This window comes from Lutra lutra, chromosome 4 (assembly GCF_902655055.1).
Source record: "Lutra lutra chromosome 4, mLutLut1.2, whole genome shotgun sequence".
NCBI lineage: Eukaryota > Metazoa > Chordata > Mammalia > Carnivora > Mustelidae > Lutra > Lutra lutra.
Genome location: NC_062281.1, coordinates 160,815,373 through 160,828,324, shown reverse-complemented (window position 1 = coordinate 160,828,324; position 12,952 = coordinate 160,815,373). Strand labels below are relative to the sequence as shown.

The 12,952-nt window shown below is 42.6% G+C and overlaps 1 protein-coding gene across 3 annotated transcripts in view; it reads right to left on the bottom strand.

Annotated features, from left to right (window-relative positions):
* The window catches only part of EFCAB14 (EF-hand calcium binding domain 14), a 38,134-nt gene extending 27,421 nt beyond the window's left edge, over positions 1-10,713 (bottom strand). For 2 of the 3 annotated variants that reach the window (XM_047724108.1, XM_047724109.1), the window contains exons 1-3: positions 9,589-10,713; positions 7,893-8,041; positions 2,435-2,580 (exon numbers count right to left, since the gene is read on the bottom strand). In XM_047724108.1, the coding sequence (XP_047580064.1) occupies positions 2,435-2,580; positions 7,893-8,041; positions 9,589-9,770 (477 nt within the window). In that variant the 5' untranslated portion in view covers positions 9,771-10,713. The remainder of the gene's footprint in view (positions 1-2,434; positions 2,581-7,892; positions 8,042-9,588) is intronic. The other variant, XM_047724107.1, reaches the window with a different exon arrangement.
* Positions 10,714-12,952: the final 2,239 nt, after the last annotated feature.

The window sequence follows — 12,952 nt, the reverse complement described above, 5'->3', positions numbered from 1 at the left end:
AGGAGACTAAAATGGAAAGGGTTTCAGTTCAGTCTCTCCTTGTTATATATATGAAGCCCTGGGACTGGAGTAAACTTTTCCTGCATACCTGCCTTCCCAGGTACTTATTGCATTAAAACTAAGAGCCAATCCAAGAACAAAATGATTCTTTTGTTGCTAGATCCCTGGTTAAAGAGAATTCAAAGCCAAAATATGGAGAAAAAAAAAAAGCCAAAATATGTAGCAAAGATTTGATAAACTGTATGTCCTCTCACACCGAGTACCAATTTCCCCTTTCGATTCTTTCCACAATGCTGATTTACATGAATGAGATGAGAAAGAGACATAGACTTTTCATCTTGAAAGATTTCATCCTTGCCTCAGAAGAGTGATCTCCGTGATGGATTCTCTCAATGAAATCCACGGTTTGCCCCAGTGAGAGATGCTAATGAACTATTTCTCAGTGCTTCACTGTGGTCTATTTTCACTTGATATCATCTCTGACCAAACTGCTAATTTGCTCTGTCAATAAAAGCAAGGCCACAATTTATCCTATTCTTTTTACAAAAGGGAGTGAATATTGGCTTCTCCCTAATTACTGAGAATCCAAAGATAAATGATAACAAGCAAATAGTGGGTGCTACAACCCATCAGTTATTTCACCAGTAATTTAAAAAAGTGAAACAGAACTGAATAGGAAATAAAATATCGCAAGGCATACTAAGGGTAAGTTATCGTTTTCAGAAACTTTTATTTTAGTTACACATATATGTATGTAGGTATGTGTTTATTGGGTAATGACATAAAACATTTCTTTTTTGAGTTCCAGGAGAATTCTGAAAGCCACTGCTGCAGGCCACTGACCCCTGGCCTTAAGTGCTGACCTGCCACACTCCCCGCCCCTGCTGCTGAGAGCTGGCTGTAGCTTCGGAAATGTCTGTAAGCGCTTAATTCCAGCACGGCGCTCTCTGCCAGTAGCTGATTCTGAACTTTGGGACTCCCTTCTGAAGAACAGGGTATCTGCTTAGCCCCAACGAAGATGGTATATTTATTTATTTTTTAAAAGACTGACTGATTGAGGGGCACCTGGGTGGCTCAGTGGGTTAAAGCCTCTGCCTTCCGCTCAGGTCATGATCCCAGGGTCCTGGGATCGAGCCCCACATCGAGCTCTCTGCTCAGCGGGGAGCCTGCTTCCTCCTCTCTCTCTGCCTGCCTCTGCCTACTTGTGATTTCTCTCTGTCAAATAAATAAATAAAAATCTTTAAAAAAAAAAGACTGACTGATTGATTTGCCAGAGAGAGACAGCGAGAGAGCACAAGCAGGAACCAACTGCAGAAGGAGAGGGAGAAGTAGGCCCCCCGCTGAGCAAGGAGCCCAGTGCCTTAGTGGGGCTCAGTCCCAGGACCCTGGGCTCATGACCTGAGCCGAAGGCAGACACTTAACCGACTGAGCCCTGCAGTGCATCTGTTTCTAAGCACTCCACATGTGTACCATTCCTCCGGTGCTTGACTCTTCTTGCCAGTGTACATCTTTTCTAACTAAACTGCAAAAACTGAGAACGGAGGCTACAGGACCTAGCGACAACTCTAGCACCTGATACACAGGAGATGCTCAATTAATATCCTCTGCATTAGCCCCTTCCCTCTGTCAGAATCCCTCTTTTGGAATCAATGCCTACTGAGATCTGGTCAACTTAGGGACTGAAAACGTTTTTGCTCTAGGCTTCCTTGCCTGGCCAAGGTATTTAACCAACTCTGCTACCTCCTCCTGTGTGAGTCTAGAATAACTATCATTAGCTGCAGATGGCTTACAGGCTTGTTTTACTACAGTGTACACCACTACGCCCAAGCTGCATCTGTGAGTCTGTGAACTCTATTAAACCAAGTAAGCTCTTATTACCCAATACAAACAGACTACCCATTTTTCTTTGAGGTCAGAATGACATTCTATTTGATACCTACACTGCTCCTTAGGAAAAACTGACTCAAGAATTTCCAACTCCCTCCAAACTACTCTACTTGATAAAACCATTCCTTTGCAGAAAGGGTTAACATTTTATATATTTGGTAATGCATTACTATTATCCATTTTACCTAACCTTAATGTGCTGGGATCACAGTATGTAAAATGTCATCTCAAAAAGTAAAACAATCAGGGGCGCCTGGGTGGCTCAGTGGGTTAAGCCGCTGCCTTCGGCTCAGGTCATGATCTCAGAGTCCTGGGATCGAGTCCCGCATCGGGCTCTCTGCTCGGTGGGGAGCCTGCTTCCCTCTCTCTCTCTCTGCCTGCCTCTCTGCCTACTTGTGATCTCTGTCTGTCAAATCAATAAATAAAATCTTAAAAAAAAAAAAAAGTAAAACAATCAGAGGTGAGTGCTGCTCTATATCTACAAATTCATACTAAACAAAACTAAACATTCACAGCTTACACAGAAATAAAATCACACATTTGCTACCTGCTTATTCATTTCTGTGATGTTTATCCAGACTTTGTTCAAGCCCAGCTCCCCAGATTCAATCTTCTCAAGTTGCTTTTGTTCGCTGAGTAGTTCTTCATTAAGTTTGGGAATTTCTTGGAATGAGCTTTTCTGATTAGATTCCACTAAAAGCAAAAATACGAATAATAATAAATAACCACAGAGTACTCTCTTGACTCCAAGATGAAAAGATGATCTTACAGTGGGGAGGAAGACAGATTAATACAAGTCAATCCTGGTAGGATGACTGAATTCCTATCTACCAGCTACATTGTTTTTTAAAATTTATGTAAATGTATATTTTTAATATGAAAGCACCACTTTAACTGGGGCTACTTCACTACTGGGGTACAACTTTTAATTAAAAGTCAGATGGCTAAAAGTGATAACAAAGTATTAGCAGAAACAGCTGGACTCTGTAACTTACTGTGATCCTGAGTAAATTACTCAAATTCTTTGAGCTCAGTTTCCTCATCTGTAATACAGAGATAAAATATACTTTATAGGATTTTTAGAATTAAGTGAAAGAATGGTTTTGAAGTACTAAACAGGGCTGAGTAGGCATACAACAGGTCATAAATAAATACTAAGTATTAACCAGAGCAATTAAGGAGCTTTGTGATTAGTCAAGTGGAGATTTATAAACCTCACTCCATTAATTCTTAAGGTGATGTCAAAAATTATATCCCTAAATGCTTAAATCTAACTTTTTTTTCCTCTCAAACTGGTCAAATGCAAGATGGGTTCTTAACCACCTTTCAAGTGCTGTTATGAGGATTATGATTTTAAACTTTTTCAGTAAATAGTGTTTTCTTAAATCTTAAATCAACCCAAAAGCCCAAAGTGAAACAGAAGATAAACGAACATGTTAGGTGAAGTGTAGGGTGATATTTGGCTTTTCCTTTGGGAAAAAGTATCTCCTGACTGGTTTAGAGATTTGTCAGCCTAAAGGCAGAAGCCTGAAAGAGTGCTTTCTCTTCTGTTTCTAAAGATATTTTTCCTTTTCATGAAAAATAAAATACTGATCATGGCTGATCCTCCAGAATAAAACCCACATCACTTTTTTTAAAGCCACAGATTGCCTGATTAGTTGTTACATACTTTCTTTAAAACCAAAAAAAAACCTGGCATACAGGAAAGATATAAAACAATTTACTAAAATTTAAGTGCCATGATTTTTTTTTTTTTTTTTTTTTTTTTTTGGTTCCTCTCTGTAGGGTCAGCATTTGGAATACACCTGGCACATTTTAGTTAAGCATCACTAACTGCATAAATCTGGCCTTGGGCTTACCTCCCAACCACTTTTTGTATCACTTTACCTTTCTCTTCAATGTATTTTCTGGTAAAGTGGATTTTCCAGACATACCGACCTCTTTAAGTCTCAGTGACTCTGTACACACTATTCTTTCTGCCTAGATGCCCTTGGCTTCTCCCTTCTCCATTTCTGTTACCTTAGCCTATTTATTTCCTTTTAAGATTCACCACAAATAGCTGGGCTCCCATCTTGGACGCCCACCACCACTTCACCACTGCAAACTCTATCAAGCACTTAACACACTGTGCTGTAACTATTTACTTGTGTGTCTCCTTTACCAGACTAAGAGAGACAGAGAGTTGCTAAAGGACAGGGACCAGGACTTATTTGTGATGTATTTCCAGGGCCCAGCACAGTGCCAGGTACACAGAAGCACTCTAGTGCTTGTCCAGGGAAATGATTGTAGGGTATGAAATGGAGTTAGTGTTGTCCTATTAAGTTAAACAAAGAAAATTCAATCAAACTCAACAACAAAAAATCCCCACAAAAATCGGGGGCAGGGTGGTGGAGGTATCCTGCCAGAAACAAGCCCACTCTCTCCAAATTCAGAATTATTAAAAAAGAAAATTAGATATTTTTATTTTTCAAAAACATGCATGAAAGGATTTCTGTATAAGTAAAAGATTTCCCTCAGTGCTTTTACTGTAACATTTGATTTACATCAGTTTGCAGGAGTACATCCATCTTACAGAGTGAGAACATTCTGTTAGTTCAAATTAATACAGCATTTTAATGATTTTCTTCTACATTTTCAGTGAGGTTGTAAAGTAAAACTTTGTCTGCCACAAGTAAAACCATTCATGTCTGCCATTCTCAGGGGTTCAAACGTCTCAAGAGCTGGGGTGAGGGTGGGAGTAGAAGTAGAAGTAGAATGTGGAAGTGTTAGAGGAAATAAGACAAAACATAAATAACCTGGGTTACAGTTATTAACTAACAAACATATGAAGCTGACAAGCCCTGAAAACTCTCTGGATAACTTAGAATTCTATGAGCCAAGAGAGGATCATTATATGACTTGGGGCTTTTAAGGAGACAGTAGCCGAGTCAAGGCACTTTGGCTACCTAAATGGGAGGAAGTGTAACAAACAACTTATGATTATAATTTATGTTCTTCCAACTTGGAAAGCAACTCATTTAAAATCCAGTACATTAATACTCAAACGAACTTACCACCTCTTTTCCTGATCTCGAAGATCAGGAAATAGAGATTTTTGCACACACTCTTTAGACAGAAGACATACAATGCTAACAGCAATATTTTATATTTAAATGCCTTCAGTTTGCAATAAACTTTTATGTAATCATTCAACTTGTTACTGAGTCCCTATCATGTGCCCAGCCCTGCACTCAGCACTAGTGCATGCCAAAGACCCCGAAGCTCTCAGTCTGGGGGGTGGGAGTGAGGCAAGGAGTCGTTACAGAATAACTACACAGTGGGATGGATGGTATGACAGAGAGATGCCCAAAGTGTTTTGGTGGCATAAATATGTCTTTGGGTTTTATGGATGGGAAAATGTAGGCTCAGAAAGAATAAGGGACTTATCCATACTTTATAGCTAGTAATGAGCAATCCAGGATTCGACAGTCAAACCTTCTGCTCTTAGGACCAGCACTCTCTCTAGTGTACTCCAGCTGTCAGACACTTACACCCTAATGCCCTCCTTACTACAAGACCATTTTTAAGTTCTGTACTAAATGACCAAACTGCGACCCTGGCCGTGTGATTGAAAAGGAAATGGCCTGATTTATTCTTTCCTTCTCTTCTGGATTCTTTCTCTCCACTCTAGCATTCCATTGTTGAGTGACAGGGAGAGATGGTTGAGAACAGAATCTTCCTTAGAATAATTGTGGAGGTTTTCTGAAGTACTTGGTTCTGGAAAGAATAATGAACTAAGTTTCAAGACCAATGAGTACCTTCAGCTTAAGGATCAAGTTGCTCCTTGACCATAAGGAAAAATACCAACTCTATCTGCTTTGCTTTCTATTTCAGACATTTCAGCAATCCTGCCTCCCTTCCTGACAAATGTCTTTGAAAATTTATTGAAATAAAGAACAAGGACTCTGAATTTCTCAAAAAGGTATGAAAGCCAGACCAGTAGGTGGTCTTCTTTGAATCTGTGACTTCCACTGTCCTCTTGAAAAACAAGAAATAAAAATAAACTTACTGAAATATATCTAAAGTAGAAATATAATTCAAAGAAAGACTATTTAAGCTTAACCAGACTGACCTCATTTACTCAAGATGATGGTTTTCACAAAAAACTCTTGGGCAAGTGGTCCACAATGGTTCAGCCAATGGATTGACTATGCCCCAGGCTCCACCCCCAGAAATTACAAGGCTGGCACTTCTACTGCAGCAAACGAAAGACAACAAAGCAGCTGGACTGACAATTCCAAATCTGCTTCATTCAGCTGGCTAACAAATGTAGTCAGGGTCCCAGGGGACTGTTGCTCAGTGGTAGAATGCAGGTCTCACAGTTCAGGGTACACGTCCTGGCATCTCCTGAATATAGTGTTTCCAGGGATTGGTATTAGCAAATGATCGACAAGTATTTGTTGACTAACTGCCAGGTCTATGACCTGTGTGCACTTTAAATATACATTTCTAAAACAAGAAATTCCCTGAAAAGCTCAGCTAAGGTATAAGTTACATGGGTGTCCTGTAAACACAGCCATAGAGCAGTCAGGGAAAGGAGTCCCTGGACGGTAGAAGTGAGCAATGTTTTGAAATGTATAAAAAAATGATTGCTATATGTGACCAAAACAAGCTCTAGTACAAACCTAGTAGGCCCAATTAGTTACAGAGAGATGAGAGCACAGACAGGGGTCTTTAGCGATTATTCATAGTTAAACACTCTTTCTGAGAACCTCACTTCCAAGTTACCATTGCCACTTACAAAGAAAACACCGGCTTTAAAAAATTTTTGCAATTCTGGTATGGACAATCATTAAAGAAGGAAATTAACTAGAATACAAAATCTCATTCTTTCTTATACTGTACTCTGATTCCACCAGTTGATTAAATATATAGGTCAAGATGATTCTGGCAGAGAATTATGGTTTACTCAATTCCTTTTCTCGAATCAGAAGAAAACCAAAATTAGTATTTCAACATTTTTTTCAAGCAACATCAGTAAGAACATCATTAACACAGTAACTAAAGGTGAGCTGCCCCTATGGTCAGGTTCGGAACTTGAATAACTGCAGGCAGCAAGGCGAAGCTGGGGTGAAGGACAGCCTGGAAGTAGTGATCTCCTAAGACTTAAGATGGGAAATGAGGACACAACTCTGATTCCAGTTCTGGGGCCAGATTTTGCTATGGCATTGAGAAAGCCTAGTGGTCAGTTTCCCCATGTGCTAATGCTGCTAACCTTAAGGCATCTGTGATTAACTTGAAACTGGTTCTTTAGCTTAGAAAAGCTAAAACCCTGAAACCTCGAACCAAAGATCTGTGTTGCTAAAGGAAGATAGGTCAAATGTGGTTGAAGCTACTATGCAAACACACCTTTCGGATAAAGTACCTTAGATACGGCAAAATACAACTTTCTAATTTAGAATATATGAAACTCTTCAACATAAAGTCTCTTAAGCTTTAAAACTCATGAGAAAAATATTTATTTGTGATTTGGTACACACTAGACACTCCATAAATGCTAGCTATTGTTATTGTCCATTCCATACAGTTTTTCTTGAGAAGGAAATTGTCTGACAAATACTCCCACATGGCCCTACGAGGAGGAAGGAAATAGCCTGATGTTGGTATTGCCACTTCATACTTGAGGAAGTATACTTGGGGAAATGTAAAGTGGCAACAGGTGGAGGTTGACCAAGGTTCTAGATTCCTTAGCACTTCCTTTCTGCACTTTAGGTGTTGACTGCAATGCCAGTATTTCAGATGCTATCTGTACTGATGGTGCATAAGCACCATTTTTGTTTGTGGGTTTAAAAAGAAGCAAACAAACAACTGTTCCCACATTCAAGCTGATAGCTAAGAAAGAGTATAAGAAGGCTGGAAGGAATATATAATTGTTTCATCAGAATGGGCAAAACTCTTAATTAGGCATGGTTCACTTTGTGTTAACCTGGAAGCAAGGTAACATTCTGAAAAGGGCAACAACTTACTTGTTCTAAATTTTTCCTTGAGGGCATCCAGATCCTCCTTCAGGGCAACTTGCATCCACACCAAGCCAACGCAGGCCACAACACAGGCGGCAAGGATGACAAAAGCACAGAGGGGATAACAGATCTTGCAGCATCGTAAATAGTCTCCCCTGATCATAAGAACAAATTCAACCAGGAGTACAAGAGTGATTATGAGTACAGCTGTATTAGAAATAGCATACATGTTTCACCATATGGCTATTTACCAGGGAACACTGGGTACCACATTCTTAAATCTGAACAGCAGGTTGAAAATGACTAAATAAGATGACCTACGAAGAGTTCATCTTTTGGATATAAAGGTTTCAAACTTCACACGACACAGAAAGAGATCCTGTGGGCACTGCAGCCTACAACCGTCATCACGGATTTCCCCCAAGTTCAGGACAAAGTTCAGGTTAGGGAAGTGTCACTTTCCCAACAAGTTCAGGTTAGGGAAGTGTCAAGATCAGAGCGTCTCTGCAATAAATCATAGCACCGTAATTTACCTCTTTCTTGATTTCTTTCTTTCTTTCTTTTTTTTTTTTTTTTTTTCTATTTCTTGATTTCTAACATGTATCCTCTCCAGGGGAGCCTGTTTCAAATTACTGAAACTTCATAAACTTTTGAGCAAGTTTTACTGCAAATGCATGAAAGAAATCGGCACTGCAGGTTTAAGTGGACACCTGGTGTACTCTAGCTTATTGGCCTAGAAGGCAGGAAACACGGAAAGGTGTTAGATTTCACACCAAACTTCAAACAGCACTCAAACTCAACAGGGCAGTGAACAGTAAAGAGTAAACAAACTCAACAAGGCAACTATTCCAGTGGATATGTTCCATTTCACCAGACCTTCATATCCCAAATCTAAGATCGCCCTTAACTACTTAATCTGACAAAGCTCATTAGAAACCAAACTCTTCCTTTAACAAAATAAAAGGACAAAGACATTCTAAACAAAAAAACCTCAAAGGATTTAATCTCTTTCAGCACCCCAACCTTCTGTCTAGCCCTTGCTTCCTCTCCTCAGGCTAATGTTCTTTCCTTTCAGTGTGCTCCCTGAGAGGGTCCAAGGACACCTTCAAGGTTCCCTTCAGCCTTTTCCCACCCTGGGACCCAATTCTCAATGTCCTCAAAGCTCACTACTGGATTTGCCTAGGGGGCTGCACCATCTAAAAGTGGTTTGGGAGGAAGTTGCCTCTTCTTTTTGTTTCCTACTCTCCACATATTCTCGAGGCTCATACTTTGTAAGTTCCTCACCATTTCACCTCACTTTCAAGATCTGGACTCATCAAGAGTGCAAAGAATAATCTTAAGTCTTAAAGTTCCTGTCTCTACTACACGTTTTAAAAAGTTCTAGTCCCCAAAGCTTCTTTGCTCCCGGGTACCTATTCTTAGCTTTCCTGCCACTCCCAGCTTGCTCTCTCTGGGCTCTTGGCACATTCCCCAAGTCAATATTGCTACCCTGGATTCAGAGTTCTTCATACACTTAAAAACAGATCTCTAACTTATCCTTCATTCAGAACCTGAGCTCATCACCTTAACATCTTCCTGTTTGCTGCCCAAGGTCTACACCCTTTTTCTTTTCTAAGAACACCCTTCTTCCTTTCAATTTTCCCCACTGGTAGTATAAGGTAATGCCTTTTCCCCACCCACCCCTCACCAGTGCATCACTCACTTGACAAAGCGAGAGCGATTTCCAACTAAGCCGAATTCCTCTTCCTCTTCGGAGCTGGATTCAGAGTCTGAGTCAGGAGGCTCAGTGCGAAGAAGGCGGTGGCCTGAGCCTTTCTTGGGCTTCTTTCTCCGACTGTCCCCAGCCAAGCCGATCAATGCATTGAGCTCTTTGCGCTTCTTCATCTTTTTGTGTGGGGTGAGTGGTGCACCCACTCCTGAGCTGCCAGGATCGTACCCGACGCCCAATTCTCTCGCTGCCTTGGAGCTGCCTTCCAGGGTGGGGAATCTGGGCTAGAGCCCTGGGTCACTCCCACCCAGGGGTGGGACTGACCAGATCCGCTGGGGGCTAGCGCCTGGAGTCCAGAGGAAAGTGATACTCAGATGGGTGGGGGAGGTCACATAGAGATGGCCAAGGAGCTGGTGATAAAAATGGGTAAGGCTCTGGGCATGGAGTCTCACATAAGCGGGTGGCAAGGGACGCAATCTTTATCTCCGAATAGGTAGGTTATATTTCTAAGTGTTTTCCGGGAGCTGGGGAAGGACACGCAGATGGGTGTTTTGGCCTTCCGGGGCAGGACTTCCAGCAGAGAGCGAAAAGAAACTTGTTCTTGATGGAAAAAGAAGGGGAGGTGCAGAGCTGAACAGTGAGAACGCGCTACTCGCTCCCTAGCTGGAGAGGTGGCAGCAGAAGAGGGCTCGAAGCCGCTACAACCCGACACAGCTTGGGCGCCAAAGAAATGGACCGGGTCTTGGGGTGATCACCGTTCTCCGGCCTCCGCCTTGAGTTTGAAGGGGCCCGAGACTGAGGAAGGCCTAGAACACGGCTCGTAGGGCTCAGCTTGCCAACGGCCAGTACCGCACCTGGGAGACCCCAGCCCTGCTGGCTGGGCCGGGAGGGTAGAGCGGTGCGGAGGTGCGACGGCGGCTCAGCCCACCTGAAGCGCTCCCGCCGAGTTTGAGGTGTTCTGGCGACTCTGGGCAACTCACACGCGCCGCCTCCACTCCAGCCGCGACTCCGGCCCCCACTCCGGCTGTAGCCGCAGCTGCTCCCAACTTGCTGGTGGTGGTGGTGGCGGCGGCGGCCGCGGGCTCCAAACCCGGGCCATCGCTCCAGCCCTAGCTCACTTCCCCTTTGGCAGCAGCCGCCGGCACCGCCTGCCAGTAAGCCGCGCTTCCATTGGCCCTCCTCCGGTGACGTCACACCATGGGGCGCTAGAGTTGGTGGGAGGCGGGGCGTTAAAGGGGCCGTGGCCCCGGCGAGGGCTGGGTCCCACCTACCGGTTGAGGAGGCCCCGCCCCCAGGAAGGCTGCCTGGGCCTTGCAGCTCACCTGTCCGGGGACTGGAATCTTTTACCAGGAGCACCAATATCTACTTCTGGCAAAACACTCAGCTCCTTGACCTGCTTGAAAAGTTCAGAAGCCGCCAGACCCCTAGTTGTGATCTGGGCTGACACAGTCCAGCGGCTCCGCCCTTCTGACTCACTTGCTGTTTGTGAAAAATTTAGGCGTGTTACAGATTAATGACCCAGTTGAACACACTCATTCATTCCATAAATATTTATTGAGAGCTTACTACTTGTCAGGGGCAGCTCTGGCACTGGGGACACAGCAATGAACTAAATAACCACATGCCTTCCTGTGTAGGATTGCCAGGTTTAAACACACACACACACACACACACACACACACACACACACAGGACACCAGGAAAACTTGAATTTCAGATCAACAACGAATTTTTTTTTCAAAGTGTAAGTATATTCTATGCAACATCTGGGACATCTTCATAATGAAAAGTTAATTCTTTTTTCATTTTTTAAAAATTTCTAAAAGATTTTTATTTATTTGACAGAGAGAGACACAGTGAGAGGGGGAACACAAGCAGGGGGATTGGGAGAGGGAGAAGAAAGCTTCCTGCAAGGAGCAGGGAGCCTGATGCGGGGCTTCATCCCAGGACCCTGGGATCATGACCTGAGCTGAAGGCAGATGCTTAACGACTGAGCCACCCAGGCGCCCCAAAAGCTAATTCTTTTTTAAAACTAAAATTCAAATTTAACTGGGTGTCCCATATTTTATCTGTCAACCCCATTTCTGCAGCTTATACTTTAGTGGGAGGAGAGCAACAATAGGCAAATACATTAAATGTCAGGAGGTGATGAATGCTATGAGGAAAATTGAAATATGATAAGGGGATAGGGAGTGGCTCATGATAAGGCAAAATTTGGTCAGATACCAGGAGGAAAGGAGGGAGGCAGTTGTGCGATGGCCTTGAGGAAGAAGAGACCTGGAAGATCTGGTGTGGCCGGACCCAAAGAACAAAGAGGAGAGAGGTAGGAAATGAGAAAAGCACCAAGGGCCAGATCTTGTAGGACTTTATGGACCATAGATCATAGGCCAAGACTTTGGGAAACCATTGGTGCTTAAAGCTATGTCAAAATTTCAGAAATAACAGAAGTAAAACCAATGGATCATAGAAGCAGTAATTAGTAAAAATGTACTGTGCACACACCAAAAAGCCAGTTTGCAAACTAGAAGCACTCAAACCAAAACTTAGAATTAGGCTCAGGAGTGTATCATTACAGAGAAGCTTATATAGTGATAAAATAGTGGCTGTTTATTCTTCACAGTGGTTAATTATAAATATTAGAATTTTCTTTTTTTTAAGATATTTAATTTAATTTATTTATTTATTTGACAGACAGAGATCACAGGTAGGCAGAGAGGCAGCCTGAGAGAGAGGAAGGGAAGCAGACTCCCTGCTGAGCAGAGAGCCCGATGCGGGGCTCGATCCCAGGACCCTGAGATCATGACCTGAGCCAAAGGCAGAGGCTTAAACCACTGAGCCACCCAGGTGCCCCATAAATATTAGAATTTTCTTAAGTGATAGGGAATTGGTCAGTGGTTACCTCTACCAACCTTGAGAAACAGTTTTAGTTTTGCTTATGGTTTTCAGAGGCACAAGCAAGAAATAACCCAGATCAAGTTAGCCTTGCTAACTTAAGGCTAAATGAAGCTTTGTTTGAATGATTAGGCTGATTTTGTCTGCCCAGGGAATTTTCAAGGCTGGTCTCCATTTGTTTTTTTTTATTTGAATAATCTGCCTCCCTTGGTCATTGTCTCAGCACCCTGAGAGTATGACCAACCAGTACAGCATTATTCTCAATTACCACCTCTGATATAGTCAGGCTGAAGAATCACACATTCTGTGTTTCCTCTAGTTGAGTCATCAGGCTAGAGGGCCACATAGTTCCCATCTTCATCATTTATGTGCTTATTGCTGGTTTCATCCATTTGTCTGATCCTGATGGTTACCATTTGGCATATGCGTGGCTGCTGACAGGCATTTAAAACCCTCTAGAGTTTAC